The 23262-nt window shown below is 37.8% G+C and overlaps 3 protein-coding genes across 3 annotated transcripts; 1 reads left to right on the top strand and 2 right to left on the bottom strand.

Moving 5' to 3' along the window:
* Positions 1 to 2137: 2137 nt before the first annotated feature.
* LOC110727818 lies at positions 2138 to 3121 on the top strand. Its single transcript, XM_021907385.1, has 3 exons — positions 2138 to 2361; positions 2441 to 2857; positions 2942 to 3121. Exons 1-3 carry the CDS (start codon positions 2347 to 2349, stop codon positions 3080 to 3082), a joined length of 573 nt encoding a protein of 190 aa, XP_021763077.1. The 5' UTR covers positions 2138 to 2346; the 3' UTR covers positions 3083 to 3121.
* Positions 3122 to 3196: 75 nt separating this feature from the next.
* LOC110727817 (PKS-NRPS hybrid synthetase CHGG_01239-like) lies at positions 3197 to 5682 on the bottom strand. Its single transcript, XM_021907384.1, has 2 exons — positions 4006 to 5682; positions 3197 to 3917 (listed from the first exon to the last, which is right to left on the bottom strand). The coding sequence occupies exons 1-2, from the start codon at positions 5531 to 5533 to the stop codon at positions 3301 to 3303; spliced, it is 2145 nt and encodes a 714-aa protein (XP_021763076.1). The 5' UTR covers positions 5534 to 5682; the 3' UTR covers positions 3197 to 3300.
* A 4593-nt stretch (positions 5683 to 10275) lies between these two features.
* On the bottom strand, positions 10276 to 22994 carry LOC110727816 (peptide chain release factor APG3, chloroplastic-like). Its single transcript, XM_021907383.1, has 15 exons — positions 22694 to 22994; positions 22526 to 22582; positions 19168 to 19248; positions 19019 to 19076; positions 18792 to 18895; positions 18581 to 18632; positions 17197 to 17246; positions 15274 to 15339; positions 15029 to 15193; positions 12862 to 12934; positions 12585 to 12717; positions 11598 to 11655; positions 10975 to 11022; positions 10637 to 10720; positions 10276 to 10540 (listed from the first exon to the last, which is right to left on the bottom strand). The coding sequence occupies exons 1-15, from the start codon at positions 22847 to 22849 to the stop codon at positions 10469 to 10471; spliced, it is 1257 nt and encodes a 418-aa protein (XP_021763075.1). The 5' UTR covers positions 22850 to 22994; the 3' UTR covers positions 10276 to 10468.
* Between the last annotated feature and the right edge of the window lie 268 nt (positions 22995 to 23262).

Below are 23262 nucleotides of genomic sequence, written 5' to 3'. Positions count from 1 at the left end.
TCATGTCTTTTTGAATGTCTTTTTGAATGTCTTTCATAGCATGTAAAAGGGAAGAGTTGATGCCTTTTTGAATGTCTTTCATAGCCCGTAAACCGAGAACACGCTTTAGATTGGAAAATCTTATAATCCAATCTTGTTATACATACCAACTACATGAGCATATTCCAACAATAGAAATAAAGTCTATTTCTTACTTGTTTAATATATATAATGTACTATATATACAAAAGTCGTGTAATAATTTAGTGAACTGTTAAACATCGCCCGCAAATTCCTACATAAAGCCCACAAAATAAGAGTGAAATGTCACTTTTGCCCTCATACTAAAAAACACACAATTTCTCTCCCTACTCTCTACTTCCACTTTCTCTCTCTAAATTATTTCCAGAGCTATGTCGAGGCGGCCCGGCAAGGAAGTGGCGGCACCGGCGGTGGGCGGAAGGCGGTTTGCCGGCCAGAAGGTAAATTTTTTAATTTTTGTAATTTTTTTTTTAAAAAAAAACCTCCGGCGACGGTGGGGCGCCAAGGGGAGACGCCAACACCACGGCGGAGGCGCCTAGGCAAGGCGCCCATACGGTGGTGGCGGCGCCAAGCCCAGACGCCACCACCACGGCTGTGGCGCCTAGCCTCTGCGCCGCCGCCGTGGTAGTGGCGTCTGGGCTTGGCGCCGCCACCACCGTATGGGCGCCTTGCCTAGGCGCCTCCGCCGTGTTTTTTTTTTAAAATTTTTTTTTTGTTTTTTTTTTAATTTTAAATTTTATTTTCGATTTTTTTTTTTTTTTTAAAAAATTTGTTTTTCTTTTTTTTAAATTGTATGTTCCCTTTTTTTTTATCTTTTTTTTTTAAAATTTTGTTTTTTTATTTGTTTTAATTTTATATTTTTTATGTTTATAATTTTATTTCCGTGACTTGTTTATTTGCTTTTGTGTTTATTTTCGACTTTTTTTAATTTGTTTTCGTTATTATGTTTCGTTATTTACTTGGAGTTAGGCATCGCAATTTAGACCTAGTGCGGGGAAGAGTATTGACGTCGTGAGGAGTACGATCTACTCAATGGAGAGCTCGGGGCCCAGACACGTTAGATCCCGTGGTATTTCGGCCTCGGCCCGCAGAGAACGGGTGCACTGTTCTGCGGACGATCAAGATGATGATGATGATGATGAGGAGGAGGAGGAGGAGGTCGAGGAGGAGGAGGTCGAGGACGAGGATGATGCAGATGAGGATGTCGACGATCAGAGTGGACCATATGATGATTACGGTCCATTCAGTCAGAGACTTGATGATACGTATGAGACGCATAGGGTAGATGTGCGTAAGGGTCGAGATGGTAGGTTTGTTAGTAGATCTGGCACATCATCTGCGTCCACTGTGTCTGCGGGTAGCAGAAAACGGTCGAGGGCCGTTAATGATTCTTGGATGGTGAGGGGTGAGGTGGCCGGGGGACCTATAGACGGGAGTGTGATTCCTAGCTTTTTAGGACACATCGCTACCCGTATTTGGGAGGACCAGGAGAGGGCTTTGGATACAGGCATTTTGAAATGCCAAACCCGGGAAAAGACTTGTAGGTTTTTGTGTAGCTGGGCTGATGCTTGGCCGGAGGAGAGCGAGATGGTCGGGCGATTGAGGGCCACTAGAGTGAGTCACCTTCCTGCCACCATGCACGATAGGATTGACTGGACGCTGATCACGGCTTTCGTTGAGCGATGGCAGCCGGATACGAACTCGTTCCACCTTCCGTTCGGTGAGATGACGATCATGTTGCATGACGTCGAGGCCATCCTTGGGATTCCCGTGGAGGGAAACCGAGCATCTGTCGTCACTGATGCGGATCAGGCAGATTTACTAGCGGAGCTGTTGGCGGTGGATAGGGCTGCGCTGTACACATCGGCACTTGGTGTGTGGGATCACGGCGGCGTTAAGATCGCAGCCGTCTTGCAGCGATGTTTGCACCCTACGGCACGTAGGACGCAGGACACACAGCTGGCTGCATATGTTTTTCTTCTTTTCGGGTGTACCTTGTTTCCGGATAAGAGCGGGAACAAGCTCAGGCCACGCGACATAGTTGACGCGTGTGAGCCCGACAGAGTAGGCCAGTTTTCTTGGGGGTCGGCTACGCTGGCGTATCTGTATCGCCAGTTAGGATTCTCGAGCCGGGCTGATGCAGCAGGTATCACTGGATGTCTGACGTTGTTACAGACCTGGATATACGAGTATTTTCCTGCGTTTCGACCACACCGCGACCCGGTTCCCATTGGTGATGGCCAGCCACGTGCCTGTGCGTGGAGTCCGCGTGTCGAGAAGAAGTCCGTTGACCGCCTGCGCTCCATACGGTTATCGCTTGACAGGATGTCCCCCTTAGAGGTACAGTGATTAAATTATTTCTACTTTTACAATCTGATGCTTTATTTTATGACTGTTACTGATTTTAAATAATGTGCAGGTGAACTGGATGCCTTTCGGCCAGAACCCTAGTAATAGGGTACCCAGGACCCTCTACACTGGACTGATTCAGTATCGCGAGATCGTAGAGGCGTACATGCCGCAGCGCTGTCTTCGCCAGCTTGGATTTGTCCAAGTTGTCCCACCTCCACCGGCATGGCCCAGTAAGGCGGTACGATCTGCGTCGTCGAAGGAGTACGTCGTCCAATGGCCGTCAAACATGATATCTATGTGGGAGCAGTTTCCGATGGTTGCCCGCCTATGGACGGCGGAGCTGCAGCGGCCGCCAAGTGGGGTGACTGCCATGTGTGACCAGCACTACATGGAATGGTACATCCGGCACTCGCACCCGAGGTTGATCAAAGACATCGACGACGCAGATGATGACGATGTGCCACCTGCCACTGCCTCTTATGCGGTACGTCTCATCTTTTATTTGTTGTTCTCTTATTTTAATATATATATGTATAATACGTCGTTTCATGTTTTTTGTTTTGTGTAGTGGATGGGCAAGATTATGCAGTTGGGCCACCGACTTTTTGAGGAAAGGGACTGCATGACGAGTGCATCAGGCAGAGCTGTTATTGACGATCTGGAACGGACCCTTGAGCAGTGGCAGTGGGCGTCACAGAGGGATTACTGATTTTTGTAAATTAGACATTATCTTTTTAGTTTGTAATATTTGACATTATTGTTCTTAGTTTTTAAAATTCAATATTATCATTTTATTTTGTAATATTTGAAATTATTGTTGTTAGTTTTTAAAATGAAACATTATCTTTTAAAAATGAACACATAGAAATGACATAGTATTGACAATACAAGGCCTCATAGTAAAAGGTAGGTGTACATCAACAAAAACTACATGGCAATTAAATTGTTCCACTGTTGCACGCGAGCATGGTACAAAGCATCCCAACTCTCCACGCTTGCTCTACGAATTTCATACCACTTCGGTATGATATTTGGGACCGGAAAATCGGGTGACATGTCTAATCGGATAAAATGTCTGTATGACGGCCCAAGAAATCCAATAACAACGTCCCTTACCGGTCTGGTGACGGTCTCGCGCGAACACCAGGGCAGAACCGTTGTACATGGATAATAGGCTCGACTATGTAAACCAAGGCCGAAATGCATGACTGCACACTTGTAGATGTTTGCAACGGCAAAGAGATCAAGTGGCGCATCGAACCAATGATTTTGACCGCAAGGTCCCCCTCCCCACCGGATACGCTGCAGAGACCTATCCAAGTCCTCGCCGTACACATGGCCATACACATCTCGGTTTGATGCGATTTCACTGTACATCAACTGCCGCACTAAACCGTAGTTGTCTTCACCCATTTGAAACACATCCGCCACAACCCGAAATCCGCAGTTACCATCTGCAATGACATCATTCCACCCGTCCAAGAATGGCATCATGATATTAGGGATCCTGTCCTTATATGGAAAATGTTCAATGTCCATTCTCCCTGTTACACACATCAATAAACACAATAAACAAGTCAACAGTAAACTAATCAAACAGTCAACAAAAGAAAGGCAAGTCGAATGTCTTACCGGTGCCGGGCATATTCACCGACGACGATGATTGGCTGCCACTTGATGAGGATGTACGACCACGGCCACGGCCACGGCCACGACCGCGAATGTACTCAAACGCACTCTTGTTCCGCCGTGGTTGTCGACCCCTAGGTCGCTCGACCCCTTCCGGTTCCTCGGTATCCAAACACGATGTATTGAACATGTCATGAAGTATGTGTGTAGCACTACGAATGATCGAAGGGTGACTGGAGGACACTTGGTCAAACATCATCTGAAACTGCTCCAACTCCTCCTGTTCACGGTGAACCGTATGCGGAACAGCATGCTCTCCGATAACGAGCGTCCGCCAGAATGGATGAACCTGATCGACATGTAACGACGCCCTGTCTTGCGTAATTACGCGGTGAATGGTGCATGCACAAGGTAATCCATGAGTCATTGATATAGCACATCCGCACCGAATAGCCACTTCATCGCCCAACTCCCTCATCCTGGTATACTCGCTCAGAATCAACCCCAAACAGTGGTGTGACACACGACCGTGGAGAATCTTAAATATGAAATGGCCATACAACATGCCATGTCGTCGTCTGGAGTCCTCGAGATAGTTCTTGATGCCGTTCCTCTGAGTATCAATAGCCTTGTTTATTCTCTCGAACAGTGTATCCAGAGCAGCCGTGGAAGAATCAATCCAGTCCTTCAAAGCTCTATGAGCGCTCTCGACTCTGCATGTCGTAGTGTTCCCAAAATGAAGAACTTGGTTCGTCCAATATTTGACAAACTTTTCCCTCTGAGGTACCCACTGATGCATCACATAGTCTACGATTGGCGGGCACCACTTGTACGCATCCTTTAAGTTTTCCAAGGCTCGATCGTACTCTGCCTCCGTGGTAGCTTGCAGGATCTTCCGCCACTTACCATTTACCAATCTCTCTGCTGAATCTAAGTTCTTGTTGAAAAGGTTGTAGGCTTTGACTTTCACGCAGTTGTTGATGTGCCATGTGCACAGTAAATGGCTCGACTCCGGAAACAGCTCCGCTATAGGGGCAAAAAGACCTCCCTCACAATCACTTACGATGGCCGATGGCTGTACATTTGGGCCGATGTAGTTTCTCAACTTTTCCAACACCCAACGGTAACTCGCAGCCGTCTCATCCTTCATGACTGCATAACCAATCAGAAAGTTCTGGTTCGTTGGAGCCATCCCAACCATCTCAACCAGTGGGAACTTGTACTTGTTTGTCTTGTACGTTGAATCGATCAAAATCACAGATGGCCAAGACGAAATCATATCAGCACAATCAGGATGGACAAGGAACAAATGAGTTACCTCCGATGTGTCTTCGTCAGATTCAAACCAGTAAAGGTAACCACGTGCTTGTGCCTGGTGCAGAAGCTGCTGTATAGGGTTCCTTCCCTCTGACCGTTCAAACCTCAATTTCTGTCTGACGTTGTAGATGTGTCTTCGGTTTGGCTGGTCTTCGGGGAATTTCTCTAACACAGACGCTAATATTTTAGCGGGCTTCACTTGAGCATCACTCATTTCTTTTACAACTAGTTTCGCAGCTGGACTTAGGCCGCTTAACTGCCGATGCCCCACTTTGTATGCTATCAGCTCATGGTTGTGATATCCCCATTTGTCGTAACCCTTCACTTCCCAACCGTCACGCCTTTGATGTTGTCGAACCTTAACTCGGAACTGACACCCACAACCTTTCCGCTTTGAGTCAAACCGAATCGCTTTACTGAAATCTCGTTCTTCTCTTTTGCGATAACGGTCGCATCTCAAAATGCGATCCATTCTACCATCCCGTTGAGATTTATGAGTTGCTACTACTAAACAAAAGCCTGATCTAATTGCAACCTGTTTTGCCCAATCAATCGCTTGTTGAGCATCTTCGAACAGGCCATCATGTACAAAAATCCCACTGTAATCATTTCCGTCTCCACCATAATCCTGTAACAATAACATATAACGTATAAATATAATTACATTAAGATTAAATTAACAAAAACAAACAAAAAAAAAAAAAAAGGGGATTAAATTAAAAAATAAAATAAAAAAAAAAAAAATATATATATATATATATATTCCCCTACTGGCGCCTGGCCAGGACGCCGGAGCCACGGCCGGGGCGCCTGGTCAGGACGCCGCCGCCATGGTGGCGGCGTGGTGGCCAGGCGCCTTGGCCGTGGCTGCGGCGTCATGGCCACGCGCCACTACTATGGTCGAGGCTTCTCAACCAGGCGCCGTGACCACGGTGGCGGCGTCCTGGCTAGGCGCCACAACCACGGCATGGCCTTTTGGCTAGGCGCCAGCCACCATTTCGTCCTTACGATGCGTTACGAACCTCTTTTTCCGATGACGACGGCGATTCTCCAGTGATCCTCGGCGATCCGGTGCTGCTCCACATTTTTTTAGTGCGAAAAATTTATCTTCCGTTAAAATTATAAAAAGGGCAAATTTGTCAAAAAATTATAAAATGTGGGCTTTATGTAGAGATTTGCGGGCGATGAATAACAAGTCCCATAATTTAACCCGACAATTTTAGATAATCATTTAAATTTGATAAGACACATTTCAATATTTTAAATACCTCACCTCAATTTTAGATAATCATTTAAATTTGATAAGACACATTTCAATATTTTAAATACCTCACCTCAGATATCAAAATGAATATTATTAATTCAACGGTCAGATTTAATTCGGCTTATATCGTTTTTATTGAATTTTCCCAATGTAATATATAATAGATATGATTGTATACAATTAATTTGTTTGTCACAGTAAGCTAATTATGATAGTGATTTACATTGCCGAAAATTTATTTTAAATGATTAGTCGGTTCTTGGCTCAAATATGATATGACGTAAATTAGTTGATTTGTTCATCGCTATAAAATTAAATCATATTATTAATAAGTCCATGAAATCCTTAACAACTTAAACAAGGACATATGATATGTTGATATGCTCGAATTTATCCTATCTTTTTTAATAGATCCTAAAATAAAACTAATCGCTTACTACTAATGCATAATGTAAATAAATCAAAGCACAAAAAAAAAGATTATTATGTACAAATATTATCATTACCCCTACTTACAAATTTGCTATATGATGAAATAAACTCTTTTGTTCTTTTTTAAATGATTTTTTATTGCATACTAAAATAAGTGATCAATACTTGTAAATGTGTTATGAATTTGCTACATAATGAAGTAAACTCTTTTGTCCTTTTTTAAATGATTTTATTGCATACTAAAATAAGTGATCAATACTTGTAAATGTGTTATGAATGCCGTCACATGAATGTCGTCACATGATCTTTACCAAAGTATTAATAATATTACTAATCATTGATATTATAAAGTTATTATGAATGAAGTAAGAGTTTAGATTTTGAAAAAATAGATTTAAGTAGGGAAAAAAACAAAAAAATTGCTTATCGGATCGGATCGGGTAACCGTTAATTTTAAACTGATACCCAATAACCATACCAATAACAAATTATCGGAACGGGTACTGAACCGTTAAGGTTATCGGATCGGGTACCCTAATTTTCGGAACGGTTACGGAACGGGTTTTCGGTTATTCGAGTAGTTTTGCTCAGCCCTAGGGGAAGGCGATGGGCGGGCAGGGGATGGAGGTGGAGTAGTAGGGAAAGGGTATGGGTGTCTGGCTGGGGACGGAGGAGGGAGAAAGGGTGGTGGTGGTGAATCAGGGGTGGTGGGGTGGTGGTGGTGGGAGTTGGGTGGTGAATCAGTGGTGGTGAGGTGGTGGTGAGTCAATAAGGGTTTGTGTTGAATAATTTAAGGGGTAGGTTAGTAATTTAATGAATTAGGGTTAAAAAATGAGTCCAAAATCAGAAATGGTTAACAATTCTTGGGATTACTAGAAATTATGGCATTTTTTTGTCCACCTTTGCAAAACCTATAGGCCACCATGTAGAATTTCCTTACAATTTAATTTAATTTGCATGCAAGTCCTTTTTGTAAACCAATGGAGATGCTTTTATGCACTCGATGAACATAAAAGTTCAATTAAAGAACATAGAAACTTTAACAAATGAATATAAACCCTAAAATAACATGAAGTCAAAACAAATGATCGTGAATTCAAAAGCAACAAAAACATACTCCATATTCAATATTTATGTTCAAATATTAAGAACATGTGGTTCAAATTTAAAATACAATGTATAATATTGCTAAAATTGTAAGTTTAAATACTTCATATTATATACGTAATAGTTTAAAACCAAGAATATAGGGCATGTTCACTTTAGCTTAATTTCAGTTCAGTTCAGTTCAGTCAGCTCCAATCAGTTCAGTTCAGTTCAGTTCAGTTCAATTTAGTTCCTAATTTCCTTCTCTCATAAAATATTCATTTCAGCTCTATTCAGTTCAGTTCAGTTCAGCTCCAATCAGTTCAGTTCAGTTCAATTCAATTTAGCTCAAATCAATTAAAAAAATTATTGTTATTTTGGCCGTAAACATTTATATTTATATATTCATAAAATATTGCGATTGCATTAAAATTTAAAAATCAAATACAGTAGATATTGTTGTTAATTAGTGTGAAATGATATAATAATAACCACATTATTAAGTTTAATTATCATTATTGGATATCTTATTAAGTACTAACGGTTCGGTTTATGGGTATCACTTTTAGTGAAATTGGTTATCGGTTACCCGAACCGTTAGTACTAACAGTACGGGTACCCATCCCATGCTCACCCATACCTTCCCCTACAACCCTTCCCCAGTTGCTTTATCCTTGAAACTAACCCAAACCTACTCCAACTCCGACGACACTGCGATAGTTAAGATTTCGAGGGTATGGGTTGCGTTACACAAAGTAAGGAGGAAAAGAGATATGTTAATAGTAAAAGGATGTCTCTTTCATGAAACCACTAATACTGTTAACAGTTTTAAAGCTAAAATCCCTAATACCATTAGCAGTTTAAAGTTAAACCAAATAAAAAAAATTGACACCTAACACCGATCCTACGTGGACAGTATTTTGGGAATTTGTTTTTAATTCGACGCACAAAGGGAATTAATTTTTGTTTTAACAATATAGTGGGAAATCTTTCAAGAAATATAAGATATGCAACCCCGATCGTAGCTTTGATGAAAGAATGTTATATTTGATTTAACTGTCATATATTTGTTATTGATTTAATATTTTTGTAGATCTTGTATAAGATTTTTTTCTAATCATATTTGTATGAAAAAAAAAAAAACTTTTTCTTCAAAAAAAAAACTTATTTCTTGCCTTCATGCTCATAATGATGAGCACAGTGCACCCGTGTGTCAATAAGTGGTCAATAGAAACTCCTCTAAAGTACTTCCTCCGCTCATTATTATTTGACCGCTTTAACTTTTACACTATTAACCACCTCTCCTTTGACCATCTTTTGTGAAAAATATGTATCAAAAACCATATTTATGTAGAATATTTTTGAATTCGTCCGAATAAGTTTTTTGTTTTTTTTTTTTTTTTGACGAGACTGAATAAGTATTATCATAATATATAACTTTTATATTTTTACTTATGGAAAATTAAAATTATTGATCGTTAAAGTTTTACATTGACAAACGTGATAAAAGAAACCTGTCAAGTAAAAAAATAACAGAGGAAGTATGAAATACCCTTTGTGTAAGAGTAAGAAAAAGAGAAATGTTAGTATACCATTTTTAAGGCAAAAATAATAAAAATAATGCTATGTTAACATGCTTTGTTATATAGGATATTAACCGGATGACATCACTTGCAGCATTAACACCAAGAGTCAAAGACTAAGATTGTAAAAATTAATAGGAAAATTTGTCAATTACTATCGCAAGTTTATACTACTTTGTAAATTACTACCGCAAATTAAAAAAGTTGTGAATTACTACCGCAAAAATTTTTAAGATATTGCGATTACTACCAAACCCTCATTAAACCCAACTATGACGTCATTACATCACTTTAACCCATGGTTAAAGCCCTTAACCATGACGTCATTATATCCCTAAACCATTTTTTTTTGTTGGGGGGGGGGGGCTGGTTAAAGCCCTTAATCATGGTCAAACACGGGTTAAAGGGATATAATGACGTCATAGTTAGGTTTAATGGGGGTTTGGTAGTAATCGCAACATCTTAAGATTTTTTGCGGTAGTAATTCACAACTTTTTTAATTTGCGATAGTAATTTACAAAGTGGTATTAACTTGCGGTAGTAATTGGCAAATTATCCAAATTAATATTCGACAATGACACAAAGAGCAGAGACTACTATAAAATTCAAATATTGATAAGATAATGTTTTAATCTTTTAAGCAAAATTTACAAGAGATCATGTTTTTAATCAGCAGAATTACTCTTTATCCTACAACAGTGGCTCAGCTGTCATTAAGCGCACATCACATGTACACTCGATCTGATTCACCAACAGCGCTCAATGGAATCGAGCAATTGTTCATTTAGCTGGCTGTTGAACCTACTGAAGCAGCAAGTTCTTCCAATAACTCTTTCTGTTCCATAGTTGTGCAGGACTGCAAGTAAACAACCAGAATGTAAATTAACAAATGCTTGTCCAAAATGATTTCAAAATTCTCAAAGAGCAATAAGCTCCCAGCAAGATGTTTTACCTGGACAGCTGTCTCTATATCGCCTTCCAGGAAAGACGTGAGCTCAAAGTTCATTTTTAACCGGTGGTCTGTCACCCTATTATCCTGAAGAAATTTAGGTTGTAAAAATCCCAAACTCATTAAATGAGATCCAAATGCACCTCCAAGTTTCACCAAAAAAAAAAAAAAATGCACCTCCAAGGATAGGTGACAGTAAAGCTATTCAACTCATTGTATTTTGAGTTTATCTTGTACTTATATTTTTCCCATATAGAAGAATATTCACAATGTTAAAATCATCCTAGAATAACATAGAGCTGTATCCTGTCTGGCCAGCTAACAGCAAATTAGAATCATACCTTATAATTATATGTTCGAATTTTTTCAGCGCGAGCACCAGTTCCAACCTATCATTTAGCAAAGTTACATGAGCATTTCGAAAGAAAAGATGATGCAAGCAAACTGTTATATGTTCATCTATGATAGTAGGATACAATCTATTCTGTTCAGGAGAATTAACATTTTGGGTAACTGTTAGGTTTGTGACCCAATCCTAACTACAGATGTAGATTGTAATGGTGGCAATGAGACATGGTTCATGACCTACATGCTACACTGAATTATTTTTTCACTTCCCATTAAACAGCTCAATTTCATGACAAGATAAGAAATTTGATTGTCAGCACTCAGCAGCTACCCAGATAACTAGGTTTACCAGCATGTACTTGGCTAGCTATCAGTATAACCAAAGACAAAGACAAGAAGATGCCTTTCATAGGTGAACTCTAAAAAAACTGGCATACATCATTTTAGATTCATGTGGAGGACATATCCAAAAGATGCAATCCACGCTAATCGTGTAGCAAACAAAGCTCAATCACATAATAGAATGTTGTCCCTGTGCCAGTAAATGCTTAATTTTATATTCTTGTATCAACTAAGCAAAATACCGTTCAATTTTCCAGTGTTTTAAAAGTCAAACCTGCAACTTTCGCTGATTCCTAATCTCCTCTTGCTGCTCACGCAACTTGATTTCATACCTGCAATATCATTGCATCAGTGAGTAAATCCAGCTTAAGAATTAGAGGAACACTTAAAACAGAAAAATAAATGATGCCATAATCTTGGAAATTCACAAAAACATAATTGATAAAAGGGTATGCTCCTCAACTCAAGAATAAAAAACTGCATATAAGCATGGGAATGACTTAATCCCCCTTCATGATGAAAGCACGAGTAGGTATCGATTTTTGAACAGTCAAGGATAATTACAAGTCGAATCATTCCTACGCAACTTTCACAATGTATGTTGGCTGGAAATTCAGCATCTGTTTCATCTCCATCCTATTGAATACAAGAACCAAAAAGGTCCTAAACTTAGAGGGATTCTCCTAAAAAATTCAAGGGATGTCCATTATACCTTGGTACACAGTGATATTTAGACATGCATGTTTTCAACTATTGCAAGTGTTCCCTCAGTCATTCTATTAATTACATGTATTTGGCCCAAGTGTCAAATATTCATAATACCTATATTCGAGTATGGAATATCGGGGGTACTTGAGGTAATATAAGATATGGTTAAAGATCATCGCATATATTTGACCAAACTGTGCCTCTCTCTCTCTCTCTCTCTCTCTCTCTCTCACACATACTAGTATTTTTTTTCAAATGAAACTTACTCTGATACCTCTAAATCTAGGTTTTATTCTATTAACTTTTTTTTGTCTGACTTTATATTATCTGAAACTACCTTAACTTATCCGAGTTTATTTTGTTTGAAGTTAGCTGAACTTGTGTTAGTATCACAGTTTATTTTGTTTGAACTTGTATTATTCGAACTTATATTGTCGAATTCTACATATAAGATCCCACACAAACATCTCATGCATAAGAGTAGTCAAACACCAGGTGCATGTACAGTTGAATAAATTCCACTGTGACAAGTATGAATAATTTTGTCCCTTACAATTTTGCTCTCAATAATTGCATCGCACGACTTCTGTTTCGAAGTTGTGTCCTTTCTTCTGTACAGAAAATACGAATTCCTGTGGGTTTGTGGACAAGATCCACAGCTGTTTCAACCTTGTTCACATTCTGACCTGAATTATAACATACATGCATGAGAATAGACAAAAAAAAGTTAAGAGCATAGACTGTGCATAAGAAAGAAAACACTTTTAGATTTGCAAAAACATTTGTGATGATGTCACCACATAAAACACGTGTTTTGTAAAGATCCATACCTCCAGCACCTCCAGATCTTGCTGTTGTAAGTTCAATATCTTTGGGATCAATGAATACTTCAACTTCATCAACCTGATTACAGCACAAGCCACAGTTAAATTCTTAAGGATTTATGGGTAACAAGGGAGAAGAGTGGTGTGTGGAAAATGTAACATATTACAAAGTGTTTCTTAAACACAAATTTAAGCAACACCTGCCCTTTCCTACCCCCAGGTCAAATGTGAAAACTACTTCTCAACCTCATGGGCTCATGGATCGCCAATTGAGGTAACCCTGTTCGTCTTCTGACTTATTAACCATGCCTTCCCAAACGGAAGTGATAGTTTGATTATTCTTTTGCTAATTATTAGTCTAACATATTACATATGGTAGAGTCAACCAGATTGACAGATTGGACTGAAAATAGAGCTAGCAAAAACTGACAAGACTCGAGAACACAACAAGAATCAGAAGGCTTAAGTGATAGAATAAACCGGACTAATAGATTGAGCTGAAAATAAAGCTGGCAAGGCTGACATGAAACTATTGGAAAACCTTCAAACACTCGGGTTTTTTGGCAGTTTCCTAGATTGAAGTAGCCTTTCATCGCCTTACCAAATGTAATTCCTATTCTTCAGTGTCGAAAACTATAGGACGCAAATATCTGTGATAATCCATCTATTTCCATCATATGGTCAGTCGGTGAGAGTGAGAAGTTTGGGATATGATATCCAAATGATATTAATGACAAGGTTATTGCCGCAATAGTGTTAACCACACTAGTGATAACTGATATCCACTTCTGGCATTACCTTAAGGCTTAATCCCTATCTTTCAGGTAGTGGAGGCAACCACCTCCAGGCTCCCACTATGCTCTTTGAGCCCCACGCTTCTTAGTTTATAAGACGAATGGCAGTAGCCACTTAACCGTTTTTATTTCCCACAATGCCTAAGGCTTATAAAGTCCTTTGATCAACTTCATGACTCTACATTATAAAATTAATAATGCATGTTGCCTATTAAAATTATTAATACAAAGATGGGGCATGAGATATAACTAAATGACTAACACACACCGAACCATGCCCATTAATTTCCCTGATTCAACACTAATTCCACCATTACCCGAAAGGTTCTCAAGTTTCACTAAGTCCCCCATGGTTTGAACCATGTCCAAAACTTGCCCCTACGCTTCACTCATTGAGGACTTTTCCATGTATGATGTGTTAGTCTGATCAGGAGTAATCACAATTCTCCGTAGAAAAAGCCAGTTTTGAATCACATTGAAGATTGAACACTCATTGTGCATGAGCTTTCTTGAACCCATGAACTTCAAATTGTTCCCAATAAGGATATCAAAACCCTAATAATCCTTTGAGATTTTTTGTATAATCTTGTCTACCAAACTATCTCGCCTGATCGCCTTAGCCTAGTTCTTAACTTTGTTTGAAGCATCACAAGCATGTTAATGGCTTTCCTCCACACATCCTTTAGGACTCCCAAACCTTTTTGATGTGGATCCCAATTAGCCCAAGTCGTGGAAATCATCTCCCCCGCCCCCTACAGGCTTTAAGGCATAAACTCTCGATGCCAATCTCTCTTAGGTCTCGAAGATGCATTTGTGGACATTGTCATAGAAATAAGACTCATACATGGCAATAACATATAATTTTGATGCTTTAAGGTTTCAACAGCCAAAGTGAATATTTAAACATTTTCCACCATTTGTTGACTAATAGACATGTTTACAATTTAAACACCTCCAAAAGGAAGCTCTAGACTTTTCGTGCTTCATAGGTGACAAAAAGCAAGAAAAACTGTTGATTTAAAAAATTATACGAAGTATATGACAATGCACACGGGAGATGATTAACACCAAGACAATATAGCATGTGCATCACATCTATGATTGTATTTTCAATTTGGATTACGGAATTTGAAAGAGCAATATTCAAGTAAAAGAATAAAGCCAGTATGTTGTATAGAGGTTCAGAAGAGACGTAGCAATGTAGCATATTTAGATATCAGTGCCTTTCTGCCATGCCTAACACAATGGTCAAAATATGCAATCATAGCAAATTTAAGGAATATAACTTCACAACCTTTGCACAACAACAATAGCTGTCCAGAAATAACGTTTTGAAACAAGGATGAAGTCCTTTGTTGAAAGATGATAACAGAGTATACCTCAGGCATGATGGCTACAGTTGCAGTAGAAGTGTGCACACGACCCTGGGTTTCTGTCAGAGGAACACGCTGAACTCGGTGCACGCCAGACTCGTATTTCAGTTTGCTATACACACGCTTTCCTTTTATCTCCATCACAAATGTTTTGAATCCTCCTTTTTCAGCCTTTTGAAAATCAGAACTTCATCAATGTACAACAAGAATGTAAAGGTAAATTTATAATTTGGCATATAAGAACTACATACCTCTGAATATGATATTGGTGTAAACTTCCATGAATTCTGCTCACTGTACTTCTGATACATGCGCACCTACGAATTGCAAGAAAATATGCTAACTAAAATAACAACAAAGAAATAACTCACATAAGATCCACATGATATTAGCTACTACCACAAGAAAGTTTTTAATTTTGCTTTTGAGTCTTTACAGGGGTGTAAGTGGAGGAAAAGTGGGTGGAGGATTCATTAATAGGATAGTGACAGCACCCATACACATACCTCAGAAATTCATTCCGGAATTGGATACTGAAGGAGGTAAAGAGTAGCCTACAACTTGAGTGGTACAAAATAGTACAAGAAACTGATTTGCAGCAATAAATCGTAATTTTTTTTGGCTCCAGGGTTCCAATTTATTCATTTAATTACAAGTTGTTAACAATGAGCAGTTTTCTTGCCCTCTTAGACTAAAGATGAGAAGTGTAGGCAATTTTTAAAAGATAGCGTATAAAGAAGAATTAAATATTGACTGGGGTTAGGTATGAATGCTAGAATACATGGACATGAAGTCTTAAAATTTAATTGTTACAATGTTAGAATTATTCATGGGGTGACTATATTAAGGGCAACAGTAGATGAAAAAAAAAAAAAAGGATATTCTTATCTGATGAAGGAAGGGGTGGATCAGGATTTGACAAAGAGAGTTGGCAAGGGTTTGTAAATGACTACCACTTAGGGGTCATTTGATATTTTTAAATGTTAACACCTTCAACTATAGATTAGGACGAAATCCATAAATCAAATTCCACATGGTCCCAGTGTTTTGGAGAAATCCATCAGTAAGAGTTACAGCTTCCTAAACAGAGCACTAAAGTCAGCCAAACATGTCTACGATATGAATTTCACAAATTAAGTAACTTTCCATAATTATTCATTTCCCATGTAAACCTAAAAAAGTAAAATGCAACTGGTTCATGAAAGATTCCAAAACGATGAGACTAAAGGTGGAAAATATTATTTCGTCATCAAGAAACAAAAGTAATTTAAATTGATGTGGAGAAGCAACCATTTTCATCCATCTACTTATGTCAAGGTATATAAGATGAGATTTCTGATGATACTTGTAAAAAATATATGGTCTAGAAATTTTTTGTTACAAATATCGGTAATCTTTTTTAAGCCACGGCTATATGGTTAGTTCACGAATAAGATAAGATGTTTAGGGTTTGGGCTTTACGAGTAATTGGCATATATTATGGGCTTATTTATTAAAAAATTTGGCATAATGCCATATAATGTAAAAATTGAGGGCGTTGAATATTAAATACTAGTATTGAATATTGAGTGGAGTTTAGTGCTTGCTTGTTTATTGGGTGATTCTTGAGCGAATCTTTGTGCCTTTTCTTGTTGCTTACACACTTTTGAAACCCTGTAAACTCATCTTTAGGAATACATCTTTTACTATTTTATACATATGTTGGTCACATTATTCTTAAGCACTTACAGACGAGTCTGAGTAGAATTATACTTGAATGAATGTTTAAAAATGGTTATTGTTTAATTTTCAAAAACAACTAACTTTGATATTACCCTAATCTTTTTTTTTTTTTTTTTGTTGTTGCTCACGAGGGGCCAGGCCCCAGAAAAAAATAACTCCTGCATTTTATTAGTCATAACTCATAAGTTATACATTGTATTCATAAAATATTATTTAAATTCTTGCCTGCATGGCATGCTTATGTGGCCCATCTTACAGTGAAATCAAATTTTCATTAATCAAACATAGGATCTTACAGTGAAGAAATTAACAATCCTGCATAGATTCATATTTTACTTTCATTTCAATATAAATATATAATTTAAGGCGGCAATTCTAAGACAAATATAGTATAGGTACACAAAATCATGTCTTAGTAATATTTGAAAGCAGGAAAAGAGATATGTACCTACAAGATCACCAACCCAAATTCCAGCTTCATCGCCTCCTGTACCAGCCCTAACTGCAATAACACAACATATTATAAAGTGGCATTACCAAACAAAACTAGATATTAAATTTAGATATGAATTTCTACATGAAAACTACTTGGTCAGTACTTTTGATAAGCCAGTCCCCATAAATGAAAATTATATGCTCCCTCTATTTCCGAAAGTTCAATTACTGTAGATCTCTTGTATAAGGTTGGAAAAAGTTAGTGGGTGCATGAAAAGATGACCAAAGTAAGATTGATGGAGTAAAATGCTGGTGAGTGTAAGAAAAGAGTGGTTAAGTAAGAGAGAGTGAGTAGAAAAGTGTAAATAATGTGGGATAAGAGGGATAAGGAAGTAAAAAGGGATAGCCAAAAATGGAATAAAGTAAAAGTGAGTCAAACTTTCTAAAACATCCGAAAAAGGAAAGTGAGTCAAAATTCAGGAACAAAGGGGGGTTATTGTGACCAATTGGTTAAATTCCATAGTTTTATTCAAAATGAAGGATTCAAGCATTAGTTAATAAGGTAATAATAAAGAGCTCATTAGTACTTTATAATAGACTAACTTATGGAAGGGCATTAAGAAGGCAAATATTGGTAGTTTAGTATTATTAGTTTAGAGTCATTAGCTTTAGTATAAATACAGAGAGAGGGGGAAAGAAAAGATAGGCAGAATTTTGGAGTGGATCCTTGAGAGAGTTGTGACCTAAAGTCACTATTTGGAGAGTTGTGACCTCAAGTCACTAATATGAGCTTTGTAGGCTAAACCTACTACCTTTTGTAAGAAAATATTAATCTCTTTAATCAAATTTCCAAGCTTTCCCCTTGAAATTTTTTCTTAATCAGTAAAGTATACAAGTCAGATTTGCTAGTCTATAACAGTCTCACAGCCACTTCCATCCCATATTTCATTTTTCACCATAAAGTTCTAGCACAATGCAAAAATATCCTGGCCTGAAGTTCAAGATAAAGGGGCTATGCAATTGCAGTTGATCTAGGAGCATGGCTAGTAGAATCAGTGACATAAGATAATTTGACAATAAGGAAGGGGGTGGGGCACTTTAGGGAGTAGCATTACTTTTCTGTCACTAGTGGCTTGTAGATGAAGGAGAGAGAGGATGTTGAATATTGATGAGAGTAGTTTAGCATTTAGATGCTAATTGCAAGAGACAAGAGAACCAAGCCTCTCAATAGCTAATATATCCTTTACGCTTCAGTTTAACATATAATCTTCTCCTTCCCTTATTTTCTGACATTAATGATGTCTAAGCTCACTTAGTTCTTGTCTGGTGTTTCCTATGGCCAATATGGACTACTATACATAAACGATTGCAGGTAAATACTGGAAAAAGATCATATTTTACCTTCAAGCAATATATTCCGAGCATCAAGGGGATCAGCAGGAAGAAGCAGCATCTGTCCATAATGCAATGTACAAAATTAGATTTTCAGTAAAAACAATGTCTGACAAATCAAAAATACATGAGATATATGTATCATAATGGAATATCCGAATATGATAAGCAAATAGAAGTAGAAACATTGTGAATTAGATAGTAGTGAAGAAAGATTCACCTTTATACTCTCCTCAAGCTCTTTGAGTTCATTGTTCAAAGTTTCTACTTCACTTGCAATCATTTGTTCCATATCTTCATCCATGTCTTCTTCTTTTGCTAGCGCTGTCATAAGAAAAATAAAATAAAAATTAATATAGACCTTTTAGAATTGTACCCTATGCAATGACAAGTTCATCTATTATGATTTGACTGAGTTATATAGTAGAGTAAGAGAAAGATAATAACCTTTAGCATCTTCTAATTGCTTCTCACACTCCTTAAATTTACGATAGGTTGAGACCACCTAATAAATCATTCAATTTATAAAAGATAAGTTAATGGCCGATAAAGATGTGCCAAGATTAAGAGGGACAGCATAACAGAACCAGAAATACCTCATTAAGCTCTGAAACAGACTGTGCTAGTTTTTGGTACTCACTTGGGTTTGAGACTACATCTGGATCACCAAGCTTGACCTGTCATTCATCACAGTGATTGATTTATAACTTAACAGCGTTAAGCAAACGAATAGGATAGATGACGCTAAACCATACTGCCCATTATCTTTCCAAACAATTTTAACTGATTTGGTATTCAGTTTCTCACACATTGTAAGTTTGTACTTATGGAGTCAAGACATTACTAAACAAAAAAATCAAGAAGTTTGACAATCGCGAAGGATAAATAGAGCAATGAAGATTACAGGTCAAATAACCGCATATGCATAGTATTACATGTTGTACTGATGCAAGAAAGATTAATGAAAAGACAACAAGAGCACACAGATTTACATAGTTCACTAATAATGTGTTAGCAACATCCATAGGTAGATAAGAATTTACTGCACAACTCTGTCATCCAACGCATTACTGCACAACTCTGTCATCCAACGCACACCTGTGCATTGGCTCAAAACCATGCAAATGACATGCATAGGCACCAAAATACACCCTGACTCAAATCCAGACATATGCTAACAACCTGACTCCAATAGCAATGATGTCACCAAAATACACAAGGGACGAGCCAATCAAACACAATAGCTCAAAACAAACTCATATGGATCACCTTAAAGAGCAAAATGAGCTAGACTTGGACTAAAACAAGACATAGAAGTATAAAACAGTTCAAAATTGTTTTATATGAATGTTGTTCTTAAAATCACTTGAAAGAATTTGCACCAACCACCCCCCCCCCCAACCCCCAACCCCACCCCCACTCCCACCCCCGACCAAAAAAAGGAATATATCACATCCGACAATCATAACTCTAAAGTAATTCTTTTATACAGAGTGCTAACCAAAGAGGGCAACCTGACAAAGGAATGATGGTCTCACTAACACATGGATTTCCCCTCTACTTCCTGCTTAACCCACTGACGAAGGTAAGGAAAAATGCATTAAATAAATAACAGATTCTAAAAATTGCACTTGTATCTGCAACAGTGAAGAAAGATATTTCTTTTGCGGCATAGGCATTTAGCTGACTATTCATGTGGAGCTGGCATGTACTTCTAATTATTACCATTATTACAAATGTATTATTAGTATCTGTGGTTCTGCCAACAACAAGTATACTTTATATTATCTTCTAAATAGTACACTTAAGCAGTATTACAAAGAATCATCCGTTCAAAAAGGATTTAGTGCAGTTTAAGCATTTGGAATTGAGTCACTTTGTTATCAAGCCATGCCCAAGTCATGTAGTTCGCTACCCCATGACTCATGAAAGAGGAAGCAAGCAGCTGGTAGCTTGTGGCATGAGTTTAAATGCCACAATCGAGTTGCAGGGCATTGTTTGACAGTTAAGCCCATAATAGTTAGGAAATCATCGGTTTAAGTGTACTGTTAGCAAGTCAATTTATATCAAGTGTGATACACAATCATGAAGTCATTGGTTCAAGTGTACTTTAGCAAGCCAAATAATATAAAGTGTGCTGTTGGGACCTGGAAAAGGCCATCAATAGTACATGTTCAGGAATCTAAGACAGACACTAGTCACCCAAACAGTTGGTATTTAACAGTTAAAATTGTATATTACCCCATCCTCTTAAATTTGAGAGAAGTGTTAAAATTTGACTTCAGGGAGGAGAAATGTCAAACCACTTGCAAGCTGAAATAATGTTTCAATTAGCAATGGAATAGAAACTCCCAAGCATATAAGGGGCATGCTTCTCCTAGTCTCCCTAACTCCTAAGTAAAACCATTAATGTGTACAGAGACTACAGAGTACAGACATGATTATGAAAATGGAAGCCATAAACTCATAACGCCCCTCCTCTCACTATTGAGTTCCTTATAAACCTGAGAAAATGAAAGGTAAACAGTAATCTTCATTGAGGAGAACTGTCCAATAGGAGCTATCCTTTTCCAGTTATAAATGGTTAAAGGCCCATATTATAAAATAAGTCAGTCTAGATTTTGGTGGAAAAGGTTAAGGGTACACCATACTGTAGGATTGTAAGAAGAAAGCTAAACTATTCACAACCCATTTGGCAGGTGATAATAAATGTAGGTAATGGGAATGCTATTGTGTTCATGCGTTGTATACTTGTATATACGTAGAAAAAATAAATATATATATAAAAAAAATCATACAGCAATCACCGAGGTCCTAATTTACCTCAAATATTTCAATTTTTTCATTACCATCCATTACGACTTGGGGAGTTATATTGGGTAGGAATGGAGATTTATGAAGAAAAAAAAAATCTAAGCTTGAGAATAATATGGCATTATCAAGGACATTATAATGCGACTTTCCTTGCATTACACTCAAATTCATTCTTATTACTATTACTTATTATTGGCTACCAAATGGGCCGTTAATAGTACAAGAGAATTATATCCCCAAAACCATTTAGCAAAGAAATGATAAACTCCCTTTGAATTAGTTGGTAGTTAAATCAGTAATTTTCAAGTGCATGTGCGTGTTTGTGGGTGGATGGGGGCATCTTACATAGAAACACACTTCCATGGGGTCTCAACACATACTTTTAACAAGAAAAGGGCTCCTGAACTTTGCTATGCGAAAGTGCAAACCATTGTTCTTCAGCTTCTTCCATTTCTAAGTCGAGGTTCTATTGATCAACTATCTTACAATCAAGTGTCACCGATACATCCCATTCTCCATTTTCTGAGAGTTACATAATAACCACCCATTTTCCAATTATGATAAAGTTAAACTCCGGGGATATATTGTCTTATTTTCCTCAACTAGATGCATGGGAAACTCTCATTAAGGCTAGATGCATGGGAAACTCTCATTAAGGTCACATTTCCCATTGCCAAAACTCGGAAACTCAAAATCTAAGGGAAATTGTCTTCTTGAATAACCAACAAGTTTTTCTCCCTTTTAGTCTCTTTACAGTTACAAAATGACCTTTCCATTCCAATACCTCTTCAAATAACCAAAATAACTCCAATACCATCTTTACCTCACTCTTCAATCAATCAATATAAGCCTTCAATACCATCTTTACCTCACTCCTTTTTGTTTAAAATTTCAAAGAAAAATTACTCATAATTTAATTCTATCATTTTCGCATTTCCTAATTGCATGAAAAAATTGCATTTCCACATTTCTCCGTTTCCACATTTTGTATCTGATTTCGGCACAACATAATCAATCACAAATACTATATAACACAAATATCTAGTATCTACAACCAAATTCCACCAACAATTCACAATTAAATAACAGAAAACAAAATAAAACAAAATGGCGCCAAACAATTGATAATGAATTATATACCGACAACTCTTTCCACGTCTTTTCAGCAGATTCAAGCTTAGCAATTAGATAAGGTTCCTGCAAATATAAAACAAAAAAATAAACAAATTAATTCGAAAAATATATCCAGAAATATTAATTCAATGAAATTGAGAAAAAAATTGAGATAAATGGAAATAGAAAACAAACAGCCATGCAAACGATGCCAGAGCTCCGGCGAAGCTTCGGAGACGGCCATAGAAGAAAGCTAGGGGTTCGCCGACGACGAGCGAAATCTTGCGTGGAAAGGAAGCAATTTGAGGGCGCTGAGACCCGTAGATTGAAGCTCGTTGATAGACCATTCATGGCTGTTTGAGAGAGAGATTACAAGACTAGAAGATAAAGAGCTGATATGGCGCGGAGAATGAAATTGTGGATAATTTGCTCTTTGTACACTGGGTGTACCGTATAATTTTTTTTTTTTTTTTTTATTTGAAGTAGGGTGTACCGTATAATTATTTGTTCATTAATTTTTTAAATAAGCAAATTTATTTTCTCATTTATTAAAGGAAAAATACACTTTAATAATCTCAACTATTCGCGATTTATTCTAATATCTCAACTATTGATTATTTTCTAACAGTCCTAACTTTGCCTTTTATTTTCTTTCAGTAGCCCAACCGGTCAACTACGGGTCAACAGCCTGTTATAACAAGTCATATGCCACGTGTCTAGGGCTGGCAAAAGCTGACCCGACCCGACAACCCGACCCGAACCCA

Source organism: Chenopodium quinoa, unplaced genomic scaffold (genome assembly GCF_001683475.1).
Source record: "Chenopodium quinoa cultivar QQ74 unplaced genomic scaffold, ASM168347v1, whole genome shotgun sequence".
Lineage (NCBI taxonomy): Eukaryota > Viridiplantae > Streptophyta > Magnoliopsida > Caryophyllales > Amaranthaceae > Chenopodium > Chenopodium quinoa.
Note: the sequence above shows the minus strand (reverse complement) of the source record. Positions and strands in the feature narration are given on the sequence as shown.

What these genes read in the sequence shown, in the direction of transcription:
- LOC110727817 (XM_021907384.1), bottom strand. Translation starts at nt 5,533, where the DNA reads ATGAGTGATGCTCAAGTGAAGCCCGCTAAAATATTAGCGTCTGTGTTA. An exon ending in GGTGAATATGCCCGGCACCG is followed by an intron (nt 3,918 to 4,005) that starts GTAAGACATTCG and finishes TGTGTGTAACAG; the next exon opens with GGAGAATGGACATTGAACAT.
- LOC110727816 (XM_021907383.1), bottom strand. Translation starts at nt 22,849, where the DNA reads ATGAATGGTCTATCAACGAGCTTCAATCTACGGGTCTCAGCGCCCTCA. An exon ending in GCAATTAGAAGATGCTAAAG is followed by an intron (nt 18,896 to 19,018) that starts GTTATTATCTTT and finishes TTCTTATGACAG; the next exon opens with CGCTAGCAAAAGAAGAAGAC. An exon ending in AGCTTGAGGAGAGTATAAAG is followed by an intron (nt 18,633 to 18,791) that starts GTGAATCTTTCT and finishes CATTATGGACAG; the next exon opens with ATGCTGCTTCTTCCTGCTGA.
- LOC110727818 (XM_021907385.1), top strand. An exon ending in CTGCCACTGCCTCTTATGCG is followed by an intron (nt 2,858 to 2,941) that starts GTACGTCTCATC and finishes TGTTTTGTGTAG; the next exon opens with TGGATGGGCAAGATTATGCA.